Source organism: Dendropsophus ebraccatus, chromosome 4 (assembly GCF_027789765.1).
Source record: "Dendropsophus ebraccatus isolate aDenEbr1 chromosome 4, aDenEbr1.pat, whole genome shotgun sequence".
Classification (NCBI taxonomy): domain Eukaryota; kingdom Metazoa; phylum Chordata; class Amphibia; order Anura; family Hylidae; genus Dendropsophus; species Dendropsophus ebraccatus.
This window is the reverse complement of record NC_091457.1, coordinates 111,742,940-111,767,543: the sequence shown is the minus strand read 5'-3', so window position 1 is coordinate 111,767,543 and position 24,604 is coordinate 111,742,940. Positions and strand designations below refer to the sequence as shown.

The 24,604-nt window shown below is 43.2% G+C and overlaps 1 protein-coding gene across 2 annotated transcripts in view; it reads left to right on the top strand.

Annotated features, from left to right (window-relative positions):
* The window catches only part of CHCHD6 (coiled-coil-helix-coiled-coil-helix domain containing 6), a 236,229-nt gene that overhangs the window by 114,119 nt on the left and 97,506 nt on the right, over positions 1–24,604 (top strand). For both annotated transcript variants that reach the window (XM_069966731.1, XM_069966732.1), the window contains exon 7: positions 7,505–7,575. In XM_069966731.1, coding sequence (XP_069822832.1) covers positions 7,505–7,575 — 71 coding nt within the window. The remainder of the gene's footprint in view (positions 1–7,504; positions 7,576–24,604) is intronic.

Below are 24,604 nucleotides of genomic sequence, written 5' to 3'. Positions count from 1 at the left end.
GCCGGAGGTTCCCCACCCCTGGTGTAGAGAGAGCGGAGCTGGGGACAAAATAGATAGATAGAGAGAGAGAGAGAGATAGATAGAGAGATTTTTTTTTTCTATTTTCCCTTTTCTGTCAGTGGTGAAGCACAGAAAAGTGACTTAAGCTAGTACTAGTAGTGATACATAGAAGATTGTCGGCAGAAAAAGACCACTGGGTCCATCTAGTCTGCCCTTTTAGTATTTTCTTTCTTATTATCTTAGGATAGATGTATGTTTATCCCAGGCATGTTTACATTTTGTTATTGTAGATTTACCAACCACCTCTGCTGGAAGTTTGTTCCAAGTATTTACTACTCTTTTAGTAAAATAATATTTTCTCACATTGCTTCTGATCTTTCCCCCAACTAACCTCTCACTGTGTCCTCTTGTTCTTGAGCTCAGTGTTTTTTTTTTTTTTAACTAAAAACACTCCCCTCTTGAACCTTGTTTAGTCCCTTGGCATACTTAAAGGTTTCAATCATGTCCCCCCTTTCCTTTCTTTCCTCCAGACTATACAGATTCAAATCCTTAAGTCCATAGAAACATAGAAGATAACACATAACACTTCTTAGTAAGTTCTATATCTTGGGCTGATATTTAAATAGAAATTTCTGATACTGGAGTACCCCTTAAAAGCACATCGAGGAACTCTACTTCTCAATATTGAATCTTATGTGTAACCTTCCTGCTGCCAGGCAGAGGTTATTCCTGCACAGTGTGAATAGATATGGATCAGTAAGCATTAATGAGCAAGAAGGGAACCACCAGTATTATAATCTTACTGGGGTGTTTCTATGTCCCTGCTGCCCCTTGTGGGGTCTTGCTGCCTCGCTCATTCCTTGTTTTGTTCTTATTGCCTGTAAGTAGTAAGAACAGGTTACGGAAGCCTCGCTTGATGCCTAGCTTTTGCTTGTGCCCTGCAGTGACAGTGACTGAGTGACAGCCGACAGTGTGCACTGTGCAGGAATGGCCAGGAAATGGGGCGTCACATTGCAATCTCCCATCTCCTGTGTTTCAAGCCTAGCAGAGGTGCTCCATCTGCAGTGCTGTTACCAGCCATAGACATGAGATCTTTACCAGCGTCTTATGTCTGACTGTACTTTTAGTCTGCAGTATTTCAAATACTGACGACGTGTACAGCCAGAACAGAAGCAGAAACCTGACATTTTAGATGGCCTTTATCTCATTTCTGTGTCCAGCTTTACTTTAAGGTTTGTTCCCACAACGGTCTTTGGTTGTTTTGTTTTTTTTGGTGCAACATGACGGCCATCCTAAAAAGATATAGTGGGAAGATACCCTAAAGGTGGTGTTTCATCAAATTTAAGGCATCTTCACAAGCTGCTGAAGCCACGGCCAGCTGCAAGATAATATTAGTATTGCACGGGACAAGTCAAATCACCAGAATAAACTATATAAACCTTAAACAAGTAAGGAATGCTTGGAGGATTTCAGCTCTGAAACCTGCAGTGCAGAATTGTGAATTTATAAGGCTAGGTTTACAAATCCTCTTTTTTTGGCTGTCTTTGTGGATGTCCATCGTTTTGAGGTCAAATAACGTCTGTTTCTAAAAAAATGTCTGAAATTTCAAAATAATGGATTTTGTTTGACCTAAAAATGACAGACCTCCACAAAGACGACCGATAAATGGCTAAAAACAGACATTTTGTGAACCTAGTGATATAAAGGAAAAGCCAGCTTACCCTCTTTCCTATTGCTTCCTAGCTCGGACTCTCACTCCAACAGGTGCCACGAGATACATCCAACAAAACTCTGAGTCCAGCTTCCAGCAAATAGTTGCAAAAGTAGGTTTATTAGAACCTTCGTCCCCGTACACACACTGCAGGTTGCTCCCAACAAGACGCCTACGCGTTTCAGCTGCGTAAAGCAGCCTTAATCATGGCTAGATTTCATGGGGCAATGCCGCTCTATATAGCTGCAGTGTGATGGTGTACGTCATCAGCCTGATGCGTCGCGGCACCGATGACGGTAACACACATCACCTGCAGACTAATGAACAAATCACCCGTGAAGTCAATAGACCGTGTTATTAATATCAAAAACATCATAAAAACAACACAAAGGTAACTGTTAGTTCTCACCATTGCTGCTACTAATACAATCATATAATTATATAGTTATATTGAGTGTAGCAAAAGCATCGGAGGATACACAATTGAATGCGGAGTAAAAAGCCGTGAATAGAGGGCAGTTCACATGAGATATGGAGGGCAGATCAAAATAACGCAAGGAAATAGAACTTTGGTGCAATAAGTGTCACTCAATAATATATGAGTAGTTCCTTTCTTAGATTCATGCCCTGTGGAAAGCATGTATCTAAGCGAAACATCCAGAAGGCTTCCTTATCCTTCAAAGTCTTCTGGATGTCTCCTCCTCTGATAGTGCTAACCACTCTTTCTATGGCAAAAACACGAAAGTGCTTTGTGGAGCCCTGGTGTACATCAATAAAGTGTCTAGATGCTCCTGATAGAGTTCTTCCTCCAGGTCGTTCGATATCATGTAAGTGTTCACATACACGCGTTTTCAATTTGCGTGTAGTGCAACCCACATAAAGTATGTTACACTGAATGCACTGAATAATATAAACTACGTTATAGCTATTGCAGTTCAAGAAAGACTTAATCCGATACTTTTGTTTACCAGAAGTGTCAGAGAAATCGCTACATGTGGTTACAAACATACACGTTTTGCATGGATGATGTCCACATTTGTGGAATCCAGTAGTGGATAGCCAGGTTAAATTCTGCTGTTTTTTCATTGCTGGCATTGAAGGAGAGAGTGCATCGCCAAGTGTTCTGGCTCTCCTGGACACAATGTTAATGCCCTGTGACAGTATTGTGTTCGTCAGGGGGTCTTGCCTTAAGATGGGTAGGTATAGATTAACAATCTTTTTTATCTGAGAGAATTGTGGGCTGAATCTAGTGACCATAGTTAGTTTTTGTATGTGGTTTGTGTGAGTATTTTTATTGTTTTGCAGTAGCTCATCCCTGTTTCTTATATCTACTCTCCTTTCTGCCCTTTCGACCATCCATTTTTTGTAGCCCCGTTGCATTAAGCGTTGTTTACATGTTTGTTTTTCTTTGAAATATGCCTGTTCTTGATTGCAGTTCCTTCTCATGCGCAACAATTCTCCAACTGGTATGGATTTAATAGTGTGTGGGGGATGACTGCTGTTGGCATGTAGGGTAGTGTTCCCTGAGATAGTTTTTCTATGATTGGCAGTATGTATGATATGTCCAGGTATGCCTTCTAATGTTAAATCCAAAAATGTGATGGTGTTTTGATGAATGTCAGCTGTGAATTGTAGGTTCCACGTGTTGGAATTGACATACTCCAAAAACAGGTCCAAGTCAGACATCTCTCCGCTCCATACGATGAGGAGGTCGTCGATGTACCTCCCATACCATCGTATGGAGCGGAGAAAGGGATTGGACACCGTGTAAATATACCTATCTTCCCAAAAGGACATAGTGAGGTTTGCGAGCGAGGGGGAATATTTAGCCCCCATCGATACTCCACTAATCTGTAAATAAAAATTACTGGAACAGAAAAAGAAATTGTGGGTCATCAAAAACCAAGTAACCATTTTTATGAAGGAAATGAGATCTGGATCATAACTGCTGTGTGTTTGCAAGTGAAAGCTTAATGCCTGCATAGCTACTTGGTGCGGAATGGATGTATACAGAGAAACAACATCCAGTCCCACCCATGTGAAATTAGACTCCCAAGAGAAATCATGAAATGATCTGAGCACGTCAGTGGTGTCTTTCAAGTACCCAGGGACTATTTGTACAAGTGGCTGTAGTAGTCCATCCAACCATGCGCACAACCTCTCGCAAAGGGATCGACATCCCGAGACGATCGGTCGCATGGGAGGAGGAACCACTCCCTTATGGGTTTTGGGTAAGCCATAGAGTATGGGAACAGTGGGATGTTGTGGACATAAGTATTCTGCTTCTCTCTCTGTCAAAGCATGTAAGGCTACACCTTCCCTAAGTAACTGTTGTAATTCTTGTGTGTACATGGTCGTAGGGTTGCCAGACAATCTGCGATACACTCTCTCATCCGATAGCAACACTGCAAGTTGTTCATCATACATGGTTTTGTCCATAACAACTATGACCCCCCCTTTGTCAGAGTTCTTAATAACAATGTTATCCATATTTGATAGATCCTCATATGCTTTTCTCTGATAGGGGGTAAGATTGGATGATGTTCTTGACTGTGACACTTGTTCCGATAGTTCTTTCAGATCTCTGAAAACGCACTGTTGGAATTGTTCCATGTGGTTTGTCCGTGATTGTAACGGATAATAGCATGGATTCGGTATCCTGAACTTCGGAATTTGTGATGTATCTGGATCTGATGTTGTTTCAAGTTCCTTTAGGCACTTCAGAGACAGTTGTTCATTGAACTGCAATTCTTTGTAGATGTTGTTTGGTACATATTTGATGGGTTGCTCCATATGGGTGTCCTCCTGGAAGAAATGCTTCCTCAAAGTGAGATCACGGACAAATTTATTTACGTCCTTTATGGTGGAGAACAGGTCAAAGCTTTGTGTGGGTGCAAAGCTCAGACCCAACGATAAAACCTCCACTTGGGTGTCCGTGAGCTCTTGAGAGGACATATTCATGACACTTAGCTTGGGTCTTTCAATTTCTTCCGTGTGTTCTGGCTGGGGGTTCCCTCTTGATTTATGATGTTTTCTGCCTCCCCTTTTGCGTTTGCGTTTTTTGAAGGCTTGGGCGGCTTGGACTTTTTGTAATAGGTGGCACCTGATGGAGCTGCAGTAGAGCTAGAGTCCGAGCCTGAGGGGTCATCGGTGGTGTCCACGTCAGTGGAACTGAAGGTGACCCTGCTTTTCTTATTTCTTTTTCCACCTTTTTTATTTTTTAAGATGGATCTGGGTGTAGCAAAAACCTGTTCCCACCTGCCCCATTCGTAGACTTGGTTTTGCCTATAGTCAAAGAGGTCCCGCTGGAATTTGTTTTTCTTCCATTTAGCAATACTATCTTCAAGAGCTTTTATGCGTTTATTTGTTTCTGCCAATAAATTATCATATTCAGTAAGTTCATGGAACACCTCTATAGATTTTTTTATTTGTTCCACCTCTTTTTTTATTTCGTCATGTTTATCTTTTTCATATTTAATAATGAGGCTCATAAGATCTAGTGAGCATCTAGTTAATAATGCATTCCATTCTTCCACGAATTTATCTGAGAATACAACAGTTGGTATTTTTTTCAAGCGTAACCCCCTTGGTATCATGGCTTTGGAGACATACGTCTGTAAGGTGGTGTAGTCCCACCAGACGCGTGTCTCATTTGCCAGCATTTTTTCCAATTTCTTTAGGGCTGCTTTAAAGTCCAACATTTGTAACTCAGAGCCCTCTTCGGCAGTTACAATCCCTTTCTCCGCTCCATACGATGGTATGGGAGGTACATCGACGACCTCCTCATCGCATGGAGCGGAGAGATGTCTGACTTGGACCTGTTTTTGGAGTATGTCAATTCCAACACGTGGAACCTACAATTCACAGCTGACATTCATCAAAACACCATCACATTTTTGGATTTAACATTAGAAGGCATACCTGGACATATCATACATACTGCCAATCATAGAAAAACTATCTCAGGGAACACTACCCTACATGCCAACAGCAGTCATCCCCCACACACTATTAAATCCATACCAGTTGGAGAATTGTTGCGCATGAGAAGGAACTGCAATCAAGAACAGGCATATTTCAAAGAAAAACAAACATGTAAACAACGCTTAATGCAACGGGGCTACAAAAAATGGATGGTCGAAAGGGCAGAAAGGAGAGTAGATATAAGAAACAGGGATGAGCTACTGCAAAACAATAAAAATACTCACACAAACCACATACAAAAACTAACTATGGTCACTAGATTCAGCCCACAATTCTCTCAGATAAAAAAGATTGTTAATCTATACCTACCCATCTTAAGGCAAGACCCCCTGACGAACACAATACTGTCACAGGGCATTAACATTGTGTCCAGGAGAGCCAGAACACTTGGCGATGCACTCTCTCCTTCAATGCCAGCAATGAAAAAACAGCAGAATTTAACCTGGCTATCCACTACTGGATTCCACAAATGTGGACATCATCCATGCAAAACGTGTATGTTTGTAACCACATGTAGCGATTTCTCTGACACTTCTGGTAAACAAAAGTATCGGATTAAGTCTTTCTTGAACTGCAATAGCTATAACGTAGTTTATATTATTCAGTGCATTCAGTGTAACATACTTTATGTGGGTTGCACTACACGCAAATTGAAAACGCGTGTATGTGAACACTTACATGATATCGAACGACCTGGAGGAAGAACTCTATCAGGAGCATCTAGACACTTTATTGATGTACACCAGGGCTCCACAAAGCACTTTCGTGTTTTTGCCATAGAAAGAGTGGTTAGCACTATCAGAGGAGGAGACATCCAGAGGACTTTGAAGGATAAGGAAGCTTTCTGGATGTTTCGCTTAGATACATGCTTTCCACAGGGCATGAATCTAAGAAAGGAACTACTCATATATTATTGAGTGACACTTATTGCACCAAAGTTCTATTTCCTTGCGTTATTTTGATCTGCCCTCCATATCTCATGTGAACTGCCCTCTATTCACGGCTTTTTACTCCGCATTCAATTGTGTATCCTCCGATGCTTTTGCTACACTCAATATAACTATATAATTATATGATTGTATTAGTAGCAGCAATGGTGAGAACTAACAGTTACCTTTGTGTTGTTTTTATGATGTTTTTGATATTAATAACACGGTCTATTGACTTCACGGGTGATTTGTTCATTAGTCTGCAGGTGATGTGTGTTACCGTCATCGGTGCCGCGACGCATCAGGCTGATGACGTACACCATCACACTGCAGCTATATAGAGCGGCATTGCCCCATGAAATCTAGCCATGATTAAGGCTGCTTTACGCAGCTGAAACGCATAGGCATCTTGTTGGGAGCAACCTGCAGTGTGTGTACGGGGACGAAGGTTCTAATAAACCTACTTTTGCAACTATTTGCTGGAAGCTGGACTCAGAGTTTTGTTGGATGTATTTTGTGAACCTAGCCTAATACTGCAGAACAGGGAGTGCAGCTCTGGAGTCAGAGCAGGCTATAACTGAGGATCAGTACATGATAAATAATATAATGCATGTGCACAGTGACATCACCAGAAGATTAGTGTGTACGGCTCCGGATTACAATACAAACCGAAATTTAGGATCCGTGCAGGAAAAGTCATGTATGTAAACCGTGACTTACTTTTATTTATTAAGATGGTGTCAGTTGTCAAACAGGCCCTTTAAGGATAATGTTAAGGTAATGATCGGAGAGTTATTGACTTCTCAATAAGTTGGTTGGTTTTCTCAAAACAATTTAAAGTAAAGATTTAATACTTATTTTATTTTTTAATCTCTTCTAGAACCTGGAAATATACAAGATGACAGCTGAGCAGTTCCACACTGCAGCAACTAATGCAGAGTACCGAGTGAAGTAAGTCACATGACGCAATTCATTGATATATTTTCCTAAAATAACATTTTTTCAGATTTTTGGTTGAAACCTTGAGTAACATTCTGTGATCATTGTATTGTCTAAAAGTCCCCACACACTTGATACTTCTGTCGGCTGAACCGGCCACACACATCAGAATAGATTGTATGGGGCTCTCCATCGACAGATGACAGGGGCGTTCCCTTAGAAATAAGCAACAGCCTGGCTGCAGGTCACCCCACCCATCCCCATCATCCTGTTAATGGGGAGAACGGGAGAGATAATTGTAAGCCGACAGTTATTGGAGGTATATGGCCACCTTTAGGGCTACTCCAACTATGGAATTGGAATTGCCCAAGTAAGTTTCCAGCCAAGCTCACGGTACCCCAGGTACCATGGGAAGGTGTTTAAGGAGTGCAGACCCCCCTTGTTTACTGCTTATTGGAAGAAGACCATACTTGTAGAAAATATGCCATAATGGATAGTTTCCTTAGGAAAATAATTATGCCCATAGATAATTATATGTCTGTAATAATTGACTGCTTCCTTGATTAAGAAACATGCATCATCCTTTTAATCAGTGATAACCCGCAGTATTTGAAGGCTCCCAGCTCCCCCCGTCTCTGGTATAGATGTGCACAATGCTTTCTAGTTGCGGCTCTTCTGCTCTTCAGGTGTTCTGCCTATTTAGAATAATGAAAGGATATTTGCAGTAACACGTTTAATTACTCTCCTGTGGTACTCTCCCGCAGTCGCCATCAAAGGTAATAAATGTAGAGGCCGGTGTCCAGGAATCTGATGCATTCAAACCCCTTCTTGTTTTCTTCTTTTCTATTCATAACCTTGAGTAATAATCATTATATGTGCAGGTTGCTTAACCTCTTAGGGACATATGACGTACCCGTACGTCATATGTCCCCAAGAGGTGTTCAGAGCGGGTCCGTGCGACGACCCCGCTCTGAACTACCACGGTCCTGGGTGCCGCATGTAGCCCGGGGCCGCGGCTATTAGCGGGCACGGTCCGATCGCCAGTAATCAGATGCAGCTGTCAAAGATGACAGCTGCATCCGATTACTGGATCCAGCACTTCCCTGGTGTCTAGTGGGGTGGATCGCTTCTCCGGGACGTTGTCCCAGAGGAGAGATCCACATATCTGTACCGGCCGGGTGTCAGCTCCAAAATGGCGCTGATCCCAGCTCGGCACTCGGATGCTTTCGGCTGCAGCAGCCGAAAGCATCCAAGTGCCGATCCCATTGATCTTTGCTGTATAACTATACAGCAAAGATCTCAATGAGAGATCAATGCACTCAGGCTACGTTCACACAGAGCAAAAGGGGCGGATTACGCAAGGAAATATTTCCGCCTGAAATCAACTGACGCTGAATTCCGAGCAGAATATAAGCAGAATGCAAGCAGAATCCCTGCGTATTCAGCTAGGAAAGTGTTCAGCTCGTAATCAGCTCTTGACAAATTCAGCGCGGAATACTCGAGGAATCCGCGCTGAATCCGCATGCATTCAGCGCTGAAATTCAGCGAGTATTTGGCGAGTAAACTAGACTATACCAGAATATATACTAGAATCCTCCTCCCCCCCTTTTTTCCCCATTTCCGCGCTGATTCAGCGCGTAATTTCCGCTTGTATTACGCTGGTATTCCGCGCTGAATACGCGCGTATTCCGCACTGAAACAGAAAATTAGAGCCCCATTGATTTGTATAGGCTTCCGCTAGCGAAAGAATGAACATGTTCATTCTTCTGGCGGAAAGCGGATTAGTTCAGTGCGGAAATTCCACTGTGTGAACTGCAGAGCAGAATTTCCATTCAACACAATGGAAATTAGCTCTGTACCTATTTTAACGGCTGAAATTTCAGCGCTGATTCAGCGCAGAAATTCAGCTGCTTTTGCTCTGTGTGAACGAGCCCTTATACTAGAAGTCCCCCGGGGGACTTCTATATAAGTGTAAAAAAAAAAGTGTTGTTATTAGTAAGAAGCCCCCTCCCCTACTAAAAGTCTGAATCACCCCCCTTTTCCCATGTTTTAAATAAACGTAAATAAATAAACAAACATGTTTGGTATCACCGTGTGTGTAATCGCCCAAACTATTAATCACATTCCTGATCTCGCACGGTAAACGGCGTAAGCGCAAAAAATCTTTGGTCGCATCAAATCCAGAAAAAATGTAATAAAAAGCGACCAAAAAGTCATATTTGTGCAATCAAGGTACCGATAGAAAGAACACATCATGGCGCAAAAAATGACACCTCACACTACCCCATTTTTTTGTTCAATTTCACCCCACTTTGAATTCTTTCCTGCTTTCGCAGTGTACTTTATGCAAAAATTCAGCCTGTCATTGCAAAGTACAATTAGTGATGCCAAAAATAAGGGCTCATGTTTGTCTCTAGGTGGAAAAATGCAAGTTCTATGGCCTTTTAAACACAAGGGGTTAAAGGCAGTTTGACTCTGAAGCATGTCCCATTTAGGGTGGGGCATATTAGCGTGAACAGAACAGACTTTTTGGGTGATCATCTGAACCATCATTTTACTTTTGGCAGCCACACAAAGATCAAGGACTACTCTTCACAGACTGCTCATCGAAGGGTGTGCCAAGCAGGGACCTCTACTGTCGTTCCTGTAAAAGTTTAAAACTTGGGCTGTCCTAATGAAACAAGTTTCTCACATGACCTGCCAAGCTGTTGGGCACAGTTATTGGTTTTAGGCGAAAGAAGTTAGAAGAGTAACTTGAAGCTTCTGAGTCACTTGGCAAAACCAATTTGTTACAGAGCTTCCGCCCAGTATGAACCTTTTTGTAATACTAGTGTTGTCCTTTGTGCCCTTTTGGGCTTCTTAAGGTGACAGGATTCAGATGTGATGACAGAATGCTTTACGATCATCGTATGTGTGGCCTCCCTCACCATCCAGTTGTTCAGGGAAATGCAGTGTGTGTCCATTGTAAACTCCCTGCACAGCCAGAAGACCAGGAGCAATGCTGTGCAGGGAAAAACTCTACACCAGAGGAGCATCCCCTTCATTATCTTATCCCATCCCACTAGTTGGACCCTTACCAGTCATAAAATGATGACATTTCCTAGCAATATTGCATCACTCTTTTGGATGGGAAAACTCTTTAAAGGGTATTGGTCAGCTCCTGGGCCCTACCTAAGATGCTGACAGTGTGCTGTAGCTGGCAGTACCCTAGTAAGCATGGTGACCTTTGGTGATTTTCCCTGCAGTGGTTTATGCACTCTTGTCTCCTACCGTACTGAAGAGGCAAAGAGGAGTTGTTCATGCCACACTCTGGCACACCTCTCCACTCCTTCCTCCTCCCTCCTCTTCATGAATAATCAATGCTGCCCAGCCTCCTACTCGCTTAGCTGTCAGACAGTTTCTCTGATTGCAGATCAGTACACTGTAGGTAGGTTATGTCTAAAAGAAACAGCGTAGGGGCTGTGGTCTAGGGGTAAGTCACCTGTCTAGTGACCTGCCAGCAGTTTGATCTCTGGTTCAAATCTGGTTCTTTTCATTATTGCATCATTGTTTAAGAGGATGTACCACCAGGTACATCCTCTTTAATCTGAACCCACGAATCGAACGGCGTCGTCACGGGGAAGCCGGTGCTGCGGTCCGTTTTTTGGACCGCGCCCCGGTTACCATGCGGCGCCGTTCTATGTACCAGAAGCGGCCGGTGCTCAAGCACTGGAGGCCGGCCGGCCTGTCCCCAGTGGGAGGGGATTCCCTCCCCTGTATGACGCGGCTCCCTTAGAATGAATAGAGCCGCGTCATACAGGGTAGGGAATTCCCTCCCTCTGGGGACGGCCCGGCTGGCCTCCAGTGCTTGAGCACCGGCCGGTTCTGGTGCATAGAATGGCGCCGTGCACGGGAACCGGGCCGCGGTCCGAAAAACGGACCGCAACGCTGTTCGATCCATGGGTTCAGATTAAAGAGGATGTACCTGGTGGTACATACTGTTTAAGGCTATGTTCACACACAGTATTTTTGCTCAGTATTTTTGTCAGTATTTTGCAACCATAACCAGTAGTGGATTGAAATCGCAGAGAGGCTATGTTCAAATGCTGTTGAAATTGAGTGGATGGCCGCCACTTAATGGCGAATAATTACTGTTATTTTAAAACAACTGATATTTGCCATTAAATGATGGCCATCCGCTCAATTTCAACAGTGTTTCTATATCCTTTCTATGTTTTTAATCCACTGCTGGTTTTGGTTGCAAAATACTGACCAAAATACTAAACAAAAATACTGTGTGTGTGAACATAGCTTTAAAAATGATACCATAATGAGAATACATAAATAATAATAAATACCTCTATTTCATTTCCATCAGGGGATTTGAACCAGAGAATGAACTGCTGTCAGGTCTCTAGACAGGTGAGTTACCCCTAGACCACAGTTCCAACACATTTGGGCTGAGAGATTCAACTATATCTGAGTGTTTCTTTCAGACATAACCTGCCTACAGAGGACTGATCTGCAATCAGAGACACTGACTGACAGCTGAGCGAGCAGGAGGTCGGGCAGCATTGATTATTCATGAGGAAGAGGGAGGAGGAAGGAGTGGAGAGGTGTGCTTGAGTGTGGCACGAACAACTCCTCTTTGCCTCTTCAGTACAGTAGGAGACGTGATATTGTGCATAATCCACTGAACGAAAAATTACCAAAAGGCACCATGCTCACTAAGGGTCTTCCAGCTACAGCACACTCTCAGCACTTTAGGTAGGACCTGGGCGCTGACAGATTCCCTTTAATAGTATGATGATTGATAAATATGGCAGCCACCTCTCACCTTTACCTTTATGGCCTTTGAGCTCCTTTGGTCTCATACTTTTCTGCCTTGTGTGGTTCTTTCAGAACAAATAGAGAATCATGGGATGGTTTGATAAATGAAAGGCTTGCCGTCACAAAATTTAAGGTTTTGGGTTTTGGGTGTATTACAGAAGCAAGATGCATTGTATTGTACTGCATCTCAGCTTAGTTGTCAGTAATGGCATCAAATCTCTTTTTCATGTTTTATTGTAATGTAATATATACCAGTGAGATTGTATCTGCCAGTACTGGGATTATGTATATTTAATCCTCTTGCATTCTTGAGTGTTTTTACATTCTCCTCAGTTACAGAAGAGCCATTACTGTAGTTATGAAATGCAGATTGTTGTGTTTCTATGCAGGGACCTTTCACATTCGCTTAAGAAGCCTTGACCCCAGCCAAGAGCTTGATCATGAAAAGGCCCATAGATAAGTAAAAGGCACCTAGTAAATATTCAGTTGACCTCAACATAAAACCTTTTCCAATTGAGACCCCCTGCTTTTAAGACAGGACCTGCTCCTTCAACGGATTAATCCTTGTGCGCCCACCGGTTTGTACGACCCCATCACACCCCCAGTACCACCGCATTGCACAAAATAGTGTCAGGAGAGGAGGTTGCCAAGCAACTAAGTTACACCACAATAGTCATAGAAGCAAATGAAATGGTGGTTTATGGACTGCTGCCCCGCTAGTGGTTAATTGTTTCTTAACCCTTGTGCGGCAGCGCACGACAAGGGAGGCTCGAAAGTCATTTGAAAGAATGAGTGGAATATGTCTTTGAGATCGCGATCCTTAGTTTAGAGCCCACATCTCCCAGTGGTCAGGTCGGAGGAGGTTCTTGTTGCTAGGCTGCTTCCTGACGTTTTCTTTTTCTTCCCACTTCTGAGACTAAAAGCTTCCATGAAATGGCCAGAAAACTCAATTGTGTTTTCTCCTAGGCTATATACCTGCCTGCATTGTGTTGATATATGTACTAGATGTTACCTATTCAGTATAAAATATGTCTATAATTCCTCACTGCCTCTATAGATGACCTTTTGGCTAAACAGGCTTAATTCACAAAAATAAAAACTTGGTATAAAAATGTACTTTCCTAACAACTACTGCCCCCATGAATCCCTCTTCATAGTCCCAGATGAGAATAAAATGGATGCTGGTGAGCAGGTGCTGGTGAGTGATAGTTATTAGGTGTGACAACAGAGAACATACAGTTGCAGCAACACACTGCATCACATGTCCCTCTGGTGTGCAGGAATATTGTGTGATTCTGGCGAGTTGTTTTGCACTGCATTGGGGTTAATTGTTGGAACTGCTGAAGGTAATATAGGTGCTGCATGGCGGTATATGGTGCTCCAGAGGAGCAGGTATTCTTAGGTTAGGCACTGGCATCACCATGGATTTATTAGGGAGTAGAAAGTTTGAGAAACCCTGACCTAGAGGTGTGCACTAAGGCAGAAACACTTAAAGGGAACCAATCACCTCAAAAACGCATATATAGCTTTTTAAGTGCGAGCCGGAGTTCGAGGCTATTCTGCACAGGCGCAGTACAGCCTGAATGGGAGCGGCTGTACTGCGCATGCGCGGCGGCTTAAGAACATAGCTGCGCCGACGTTGTGCACGGCGCGCTCCCGAGTGACGTCGGAGCTACTGGGTGATTTGAATCACGCCCAGAGGGGCGTGATTACCGCCGAAGAACGCCCAGGGGACCCGGACTGACTGTGACTACCATCTAGCTGAACACCGCCCAGGTGACTACCTGAGGTAATTTGCATACCGGGCGCCAGTTTTATAAAGTTACTTTATGGATTACACGGGGGAGGCAGGGAGTATATAGAAACATGTATGGAAAGTGTGCTGTGTGCTCTAACAGCACATTTAAAAAGCTATATATGCGTTTTTGAGGTGATTGGTTCCCTTTAAAGGAGTATTCAGGCATCAGGTAAAAAATAAACATTTTGCAGAAGCATATAGCATTGCTTACTTGTCTGCCCTAGTTCTGGTCTTACAAAAAATCCATTTGTTTTGAAGGGTCTTAGGGTCCTATTCCACGGGCCGAGGAGGGCCCTATCAACTATGTAAACGAGCGGCGATCTGCTAGATAGCACCGCTCGTTTACTGGGCCTATTCCACGGCCCGATGATCGTTGAACGAGGGCTGCAAGGACATCATTACCGATGTCCTTGCAGCATCATACATTACCTGTCTAGGCTTCTTCTCCGCGCTGTCTTCATCCCCGGGTCCCGTGCGCTCTATCTTCCGAATGGCCGGTCAGCTGACAGGCCACACTCAGCCAATCACAGGCCGCGGCGGTCCCGGCCTGTGATTGGCTGAGCGATCCGTCAGCTAACCGGCCATTCGGAAGATAGAGTGCGCGGGACCTGGGGATGAAGACAGCACGGAGAAGAAGACCTGCAGGTATGATGCTGCGCTTCTGAAATCGTCTGTCGCCCGCCGCGCACCGCTATTCTACTGTAGCGATGCGCGGTGGGGGAACGATTATTTTAGGTCTGGCCCTAAATGACCCTAAATCATCGGCTGATTGTTCTCTCTATTTCACCGAACGATAATCGGCCGAATCGGGCCAAATGGGGCCGATTATCATTACTGGGGAATAGGCCCCTCTGTATTTGGCAGTCCCAGAATTCATTGTTTTCCCTAAGCTGTTGATCACAGTCCTCCCACCTTACCAACCCCCCTCCCACAGCACTCATGCCTGTTCCCTCCCCGAAATGTATAATTTCACTGCAAATTATTGTATATTATGTGTAATTCTCAAGTCAGAGGGTTAGTAAAATAGGTTGCTGGGGCTGGTCAGAGAGGTGAGGCTAGCGCCCAGAGACCAAATTCACCTAAGCCCCCTGTGACATTAGAGGATGATGCATTGTCTAGGAAAAGGTGGAGGAGCTGGGGAGCTGTAGACAATACTCCGATTATAGTTCTTCTATTTCCTGTTAGGGTTAAAACATGCAAAACCACGCTAATGCCAGTACTAATAGTGATTACACTATATGAGAAAGTTATATGTCTTGGGATGATAGTTTTATTTAAATACAATTTTCTTACATCCAAGTACCCTTTTAACATCCAAATGATAAACTTTGATTTTCATTTGTTCTGTTAATTTGCACTTAACATTATAAGCAAAAAGGCCAAGTAAATGTAACAAATGCATCACAGGATAGAAAGGGCAGAGAGTTTTTTAAAAGGAAAGGTTAAAAAACAGATAAGCTGCTTTTGATGCTCCATAGAAAGTCATACTGTACATGCACACTATGGTCCTGCTGCTGTTGCTGGCAATTTTCCGAAGCTGTAAAATATAATAAAGGAAAGATTGTAGCTGCTGTAATGGTTCTGGTGCTATATGTGCTATGGTCTCTACCTGTGTAGGAACCCATACATATTACAAAAAGTTATCTAAATACTGGATTTAAGTTACCCAATCCTTTTGTTCTCAGTGAGATAAGTTACCACTAGAGGACTGTGGAAGCAACTTATTCCTCACTACATTCAACACACTTGACTGATAGATGTACAGGGCCAAGCCTCCTTCCCTGTATATCAATTAGTTGAGGCAGGGAGAGTGTAGAAGGGAGGAGGCATGCATGCTGTGGCTCAGCATCACTTTTGTGGCACTTCAGCTTCCAAGGAAAAATGTAATTTTATAATTCTGCAAATTGCCATCAGCAAAGATAAATGGACCATTTGTTTTTTCTACATGTCACTTTATCTGCCTGTGTCTTCAGCTGTCTCTGTACTTGGTACGGACCTGGTGGCCTGAAAACTAAAATAATGGTTTCCTCCCTGAACTTTGACCCGGTTGTTGCCATGCAACAGTAAAGACACTTTGCCACAATCCCCCTTGCTTGTTCGCTCAGTGGAGACAAACTGCTAGTACTTCCTGCAGATTGCAGTTGAACTGAGCGTACCTGGCCCACCTGTAGTAAATGAGTATCAATATACTAGATCAGCGCCATTTTACTTCGCCTGTTTCAATGTTCGACAATTGTGCAGCAAGGCTGTATATACATAGTTACCGATGACCATGCAGCCCTTGGCTTCTAGTGTAAAATAATAAAATATATACACACCTGTCCCCTCCTCAGTGTCTTCCCGGCTTCTGCCTGGTGTCCGCCGCCCCCGGGGGAACTGCAGAGCTGGTCTTTGAAGTGACAGGCCAGTCAGCCAATCGGAGCTGTCCCGTATCAGCCAGTGATTGGCTGAGCGGCCTGTCACTTCAGAGACCAGCTCTGAAGTTCCACACTGCAGACACCGGGGAGCGGACAGGTATGTATATTTATTATTTTCTTTACACATTCATCAGTCTTTGGCCAGGCGTTGCTATTACATGTAGCAAGGTGCGGTCAGCAGCCGATGATATTAGGTCAGGACCAAAAGACACGAGGAGCTGATGATCATTGGCAGTCTCTTTATAACACAGAGAGATGATCTGCCAAATCAAGGTGATATCACTCTGTTTGGAAATACATCAGCCGATAATCGAGCGTTTGCGGGCTCATCTGCTGATTGCTGGCTCTATTACACATTAATGCATTATACTTGATTTCGCAGATAATCTCTCAGTGTAATAGGGCCTTTAGTGATGAGCAGGCAGGAGGTGTTTGTGTATGGGGAGGTAAGGGGCACGGGTATCCTTTTAAAATAGAAGTTTGTCAGGAAACTAAAAAAATCTATACAGGCAGGGGGTGGGGGGGGGGGGGCAATAAAAAACAGAGTTTCTTAGAGTTTGCGCTGCTCCGCAACACGGAGCTCCCGGACCCCAGTTCTGGGTACATCACGACCTGGACTGGTAGGATTTAGCCCACTCAGCCAATCAGTGGCCCGCCAATCAGTGACAGCCGTGTCCCGCCCCAGTTACTGACTGGCTTAATGGGGCATCAGTCCGCCAGGTCGTGACATAGCCAGCTGGGAGCTCAGAAGGCAGCCAGCGGGGTCCAGGAGTGGGACGCGGCTCTGTGTGGGTGCCGGGACAATTGACGATAACTTGTTTTCTATTTTTCCCCCACCCCACCGGACTTCTCCTTTAAGTACTCTTTATTTTTATAAGATCTGTTCACCTGTACTTTTGTTTGAAATGACAGTTAAAGTGTCATAACTAAATCAACAGTAGATGTGATATAAAGTAAGTTTTTAATTTACATTCATTATTATGGCTTGCGCGCCTCCACTCCCGCCGCTTTTACGCTCAAGAAATTGACTTGTCAATTCTTTAAGTGGAGAGCAACAGAAGCAAAGGCGCATGAGCCATCCCATAGAGACACTGTGTGACACTGAGGTAGGCGGGATTCCGCATGTTTTGCTCAGTGTGAACCAGCCCTAACATTGATTACACATACAGGCAGGTTTGCACATTTATCCATATTTCTAGGAGTAGGTCTTGCACAATCTGCATGTCACTCAGAGTGTTATGGTTTTAAATTATTTTAATAGGTGTTGTATTACATACTGCCTATGAAATGTACCCAATAAAGTATTTGCTTGATTATGAATTTTGAAATGCCGGTAATTTATGTTTGACATATCTTTTTGCCTTTTTGTATTATGATTAATTTTTCTATATGTCAGTACTGGGCACCCTTGTCTTAATAGGCAGTGCAAGGTTCATAGCTTTATGCTTGATAAATGCATAGCTGTGCTGTAAGTTTCCCTTCAATAAATGGCCACATGAACAATCCAGCTATCGTTCATGTGGCCCGGCCGCTTGATTAATTGTCCCCTGTAAAGGCACTGCAAACGAGTGCCGATCCTGCTGATCAGTGTGCGCTTGTGGGCCGCCGAGAAATATTTTTTAAGTGTAAAAAAACCATTAAAGGGAACCATTCACCCCGTGGCTCCCGGCAGAAACTGACATACAGTGACATAAAGGTCAATATACTTACCACATCGCTCCCGGTCCCGTCCCAGATCCCGTTGTTGACACGGAGAAATCGACGATTCTTCTTCTCGCGCCCATTATGGTAATGAGCGCCGCCGGGTCCGAAGTCCAGCCTTCTCCCTGCCTCCGACACTTGATTGACGCCGGGTCCTCTTCCTCCTCGTCGTCTTTCTTCTCGCCGGATCCAGCGCAGGTGCCGTGTCAGTCGTTTTCGGCGCATGCGCAGTTCACAATTGAAGCCGCTCCGCAGCTTCACTGTTTACTGCGCGTGCGCCGATTGGCTCGAACACGTATCCTGTTTACCGCGCAGGCGCAGAAGAGGTGACGAGACCATTGCAACGGCGCCTGCGCGGGAATTCGTCAGAAGACTGAAGACGTCAATCAAGTTCCAGGAGGCGTGGATGGGCGGCGACGAGAAGAGGACCTCATGAATAAGTTGGACTCGTTCGTCGCTTCCTATGGACGTTGCTCTCATCCCAGCTCACTACCATAATGGGCGGGAGAAAAAGAATCGGCGATTTCTCCGTGTCAACGACGGGACCGGGAGCGATGTGGTAAGTATATTGACCTTTATGTCACTGTATGTCAGTTTCTGCCGGGGGCCACGGGGTGAATGGTTCCCTTTAAGGTCCTTTTACACGACCTGATAAGTGGCTGTGTACACCTACAAACAACTGCCGATCAGCACATGCTTATAGTGCCTTACACAGCATAGTTAATTTTGCAATATTGCTGTAACGTTCCTGCGGTCATTTAAATTTAAACATTGTTATGGGTCACACATCTCCTGTTTAGACATTTCAAATATCAACTGTTGAGCAGGCATTTGCCACTTTCACATTTTCTATGCCAATGAAAGTCTTGTAAATACATTAAGGAATGGCCTGCTTGGTGTCAGTAACAGCTGAGATTCTGATTTTGATGCACGGCCTTTTAAAAAAACAAACAAATAACATACAGTTCTTGTGGGAAGGGCTGCACTAATGTACAGAGTCTTTATTTAGAAAAATACATGTTACTAAAGATGACAATCGTCCTTTTTTAATACGAAAACCTCTAGCGAAGACTGATTTAGTTATGACTCCAGGTAAACATCACAGGAGGATGAATTCATAACATGCAGTCAATACATTTTAATGCATCTTAATATATTCCTTTTTGGTGTCTTTTTTTTTTTTTTTTTTTTTTTTGTTTAGGCGCAGCCCCTGGCTTCTGTAAAACCATCCAGATAATAAACAGATTTTTTTCCTTCCTTTCCCAAATTCACTGAGTCTCCCTGCACTTTGCCTATTCTCAGTGCTCAGGGATCCATGACTCAGTCTGTGCTTTAGAAAGGACAGTTCTTTAATCCCCCCCAGCCACAGGGAATAAAATGCCATTTCATTTCCAGCTCTATTAATGTGCTGGATCCGAGGATAAAGCATGGCTCCCAAAAGGCTCCGGCCAAATGTTTTGCGTCCCCTTTGTCTCCTTTTGAGTGTTACATTTAGATTAGTTTGCCATGGATTAAACCTTTATTACTGCTGCTGAATCAGTAAAATAAAATCAGTGAAGAGGTTGGAGCTTATTGCAGACACTACAAAAACTACCCTTAAAGTGTTCTGTGCGTTTTAGTACCCCTACCCCCTCCCCCTCCATTTTTTCCCGACACCTTATCTTCTCCATGTCTTGCACTGGGCTTGCGTGGCTCGCCGCCTGTATGTGTTAGTATGCATGCTTTCATTATTACTTTTTAAAAGGTAAGCGCTGTAGAGAGAGGATTAAGAAGTTGTTAAGCGATAAAATTATTCAGAGCTAAATTATGTTTTTCCATCCTCACGTCTCATTATGAATGGATGGCTGAGTCTTCTTTCGAGAGGCTGTGTTTTTCTTTCTAATTTATTTATTTTTCCTTATAATTGTGCGCAGAGCTAGAGCATATAGAGGCATCTTCAATGTAGGGTGAAGGCTGTCAGCTACAATGCCTTCCAACTAATATGGAATAAATATTGGGTTTATATGTGAAGAGAGACGAATGGAGAGTCATGGGGTTATTTTTCTAATTATTTTTTCAATTAAAATAAAAATCCTTGAAAACGTTATTTATGTGCATTGTGAATACCGTTTTTGAAACCTTATTCCCTTTGTCAAAGCCAAAACCTTCCTTCTAGGCATGTGTATTTATGTGCCACCTCACATACTCATGGCAGCGCTTGTTTAGTGTGTGTATATCTTTTTTTGCATTGACTTGTAGCTGTAAGAGGCAACATGACCCTTCTGCTGCTATTAATGACTGTGCCAGAAACTACAGGGCTGCACAAGCCCTGGTCCCAAAGCCATTACATATCCCACTGGTGCAGCTTTTAATTCGTGACCAGTAAAGAATAGTTGTTGCTGAACTGATTTATTTTTTTTTCAAGGTGGATGAGCATAACTTGTATCGTATTCATCAGAGGTATATGTTGCAGCTGCACAAATGCATGTGTTCAGTAAAAGACCTGAAGGCCAGTGTGTGTACCTCCTCTAGGCTGAAACCCATGTCATTACAGTCAATGTGTAAAATAGAGGCAGCACATTTAAAAACAATGGTTCTTAACTCGCACCAGATGCAGTGTTTTCAACTTACAAAGGTTATATTATTCTTAAAATCCCTGATAATTTGTTTTCTTTTTTTTTCTTTTTTTTTTAAATGTCCCGTGAGCGGTCCTGAACAGTGACTAACAACTATCTCTGTATGCATGGCGATATAAACAAAGCTCTTAATCACTGAGTAAGACTGCCCCCTGGACTCTTTGAAATACTGTAGTGGAGAATTAAATGGTTAATGTTTTAATAAATTTTGCATAAACCAAGAGCTTAAAGGGGTAGTGCACCAAAAAATTTTTTCTTTCAAATCAACTGCTGCCATGAAGTGCCAGAGATTTGTAATTTACTTCTATTAAAAAATCTCAAGCCTTCCAGTACTTATCAGCTGCTGTATGCCCAGCAGGAAGTGGTATTATTTCCAGTCTGGAGAGCAGGAGAGGTTTTCTATGGGGATTTGCTGCTGCTCTGGACAGTTCCTGACATGGACAGAGGAGGCAACAGAGAGCACTGTGTCAGTCAGGAAAGTAAACACCACTTCCTGCTGGACACACAGCAGCTGATAAGTACTGGAAGACTTGAGATTTTTTAATAGAAGTAAATTACAAATCTCTGGCACTTCATGGCAGCAGTTGATTTGAAAGAAAACATTTTTTGGTGCACTACCCCTTTAAGTAAATGTAAAAAGCTTTTCAATATAGCACTTAAGAAAAAAATGTCCTTTCCCCCTCCCAGCCCTGCCCCCTCCTTAACTTATCATTCACTCCTTAAAACAGCTGAATTCTGTCTTGTGTTTACAAGATGGATTTGCACTTCACTGAGGGATCACTTACCGTTTGCTCATGCATGTCTATGGAGAGTGGATAGGGAGAAAGTTAGTAAGGAAGGGAAGTGATTTGAAACACTGAACAAACAGGAGTACATAAGAACATAAGCTGTATGATATCTCTTCTAGGGCTAATGAACAGCTCACACTTCTCACCACTGCTGTATAATGTCCTCCCTGATGCTGTTGGTCTTTAGGGTATGCTATAAAGAATGTAGAAGAGCAGCTCTTCCGTGTATGCAGCATATTGGGAGCTGTCTAGAGATTAGTTCTCTGCTAAAGATTTGAAGCCAAAGCCAGGAACAGACTATAAACAGAAATCGGGTCATAAAGGAAAGCCTGTGATTTCTCCTCTATTTAAATCCATTCCTGACTGGCTTCAAATCTTTGGCTGATAAATAATCTTCCTGTGTAAATGGACCCTAACAAATAGAAATGAGGCCTACACAGCAGGAATCTGGTAAAAAATGGCATATACAAGTTATATAACAGCCAGAAATAGTGCTACTTCTCATGTGCACACCTAACTGATTACCCTGACACTACAAGTATTCTGTAACTAAATAAAATACATGGTATACTGAATATTTCTCTACAGATTTGTTTGTTAAAGGCGTACTTAGGAGGATTTGCCCCCCCCCCCCCAAATTGGTACCAGAAAGTTAATATAGTAGTCTCTCCTGCCACCTATGTCCATGTCAGGAACTGTTCAGAGCAGTAGTAAATCCCTGTAGCAAACCTCTCCTGCTCTGGACAGTTCCTGACATGGACATAAGTGGCAGCAGAGAGCACTGTATAAGACTGGGAAGAATACACCACTCCCTGCAGGACATACAGCAGGAGTTTCCCACCCCCAAATAGAATTTAGATACCTGTATTCATTCGTTCAGTTAGTTCTGATCAGGGTCTCACTGAGACCCCTACAGATCAGGAGAATTAGCTGGGAGAAGCATGATAGCACATTTTACAAATAGGCTTTCCCTGTGACATGTTTTTTTTTTTTTTTTTATGACAGGTACAATTTATTATGGAGATCACAACAAGCACTTTTCCCATTCCTATGTGGTGATTGTAGGAGACTGACCACTCAGACCCTAAATGATGAAAAGTTTCAGGGTAAATGTGGACTGTAAATTCCTTTTGGGATAATAGTTGATCACTGAGTCTGAGCTATGTTACGTCTCATCCGTACGTTACACATAATATAAATTATATTTCAAAGGTGTCATTAGTCTTTATAGCAAAATATTAAGAAGATAATTATTGTGCCCCCCCCCCCCCCTTAAATCTCCGGAGATGAATCACAAACGTGTCCTCTTGGTATCTCTCACAATCTGTCTGGATCTAGGACACTGCCAGAAGAGTAGTCACTGTTGTGCTTTACTCTACAAGACCCAGAACCCGGGTGCAAGGAAAAACAGTCTAAACGGCGTGTACCACAGCTCCATCTGAAACAGCACTTGAGAAATCACTTGTTTACAATGGACTGCAGTGACCTGATTGGTAATTACCGCCCCAGGCGAGGCCAGGGTCCTTCTCCGAGCAATCAGGCCATTAATTCAGATGTGTCCTTCTCTCTGGAATAATAATTGCTGCATGTTCTTGGTTGCTTCAGCTGGTTGGTTGTGTCATTTGGAGATGGTTTCTGGGAGTCGGTGTAAAACATGTGATACCTATTCAGCGTATGCAGCAGATGAGTGTGCCCTGGCACAAGGCGTGACACCTTTCTAATGTTACTTTGCAGCACAATTTTTTTTTTTAAACGCTAAAACTAGAAGTGGAGCCGGAAGGAAGTGTAATTGAAAGCTTAGAAATTTTCCTTTTTTAAGTAGATATATAATGTTAGGCTACTTCTGCATTCCCTGTTGTTTTCCCCTCTTTTTAGATCTAGTTTTTACCTAAATTGGCTCAAGATTGCAGAACGCAGATTGGGCATTTGAACTGGGCCTTTATGAAATGTTTTACAACAGAGAATAAAGGACATTGTGTCTATGTCTGCAGTCTTGTGAGTTTTAACATGCCCATATGGCATATGGTCTTCACCAATAATGTCCAATGCTTGTTCCCCAGCAGTACAAAACTCTCTGCATCTGCTAGACCATGCTGGGAGTTGTAGTTGACCATGGGCATACTCATCATTTGGTATTAAATAAAAGATGGTTCATGAAATGGTAGCAGGAGGGCCAGAGGCTGACCTGCCAGTATATTGGTAGCACCCTTTCTGGTTTTCAACTAACCACTATACTAGTAAGTATAAAGATAAGTTCTGTTGTACAATTGTTTCATGTGTGCAGGTTACAGCACAGAGTACTATGTGGACCAAAAAAGGAAAATCTGTATGTTCCTGAGTAGAATGCCAGAAGCGCAGTGAATACTGACACTAGGATGTAGGTTAGTGGAGGACATCTAGCCTTGTAATGCAGACTACAGGCCGTTCCGGGCTGACACCCCTCATGAGCATTGTTGTGAGCGTCAGTACTGGTGTTTACCCATTTGGAAGACTAACATAGCTCCAAAATAGATAGAGAGGATATTAAGCAGCCTTCAATAAGGAGATGACTACATCTCAAGGATATTTGGGATATTTATTATGCCTTTATCTTTTTTGTTACATCATGAAGCCACCATAATTGTGCCGAATTTCAGTGTGTTAATGATGCTACCTATTATTCTCCTCCTTCCATCTCTCATTGTTTCTTATGACTATAGCACTTCTCCAGAACCCTGGACAGCAGCCATTTTTCCCTTTTGTATCTGTCATCGTTCAGTAACCGAGCAGATGCTCAATGGTGTCAAAGAAAATCTGGCGCTGCAGCCAACCTTCAGCACATTTCCACTTCCCATCAGCCTGTTTTAATGGGCTGTCTGGCTCTACAAGTCCCCGTTGCCTCGGCCGGATGATTAAATGCAGAGAGCTCCTCAC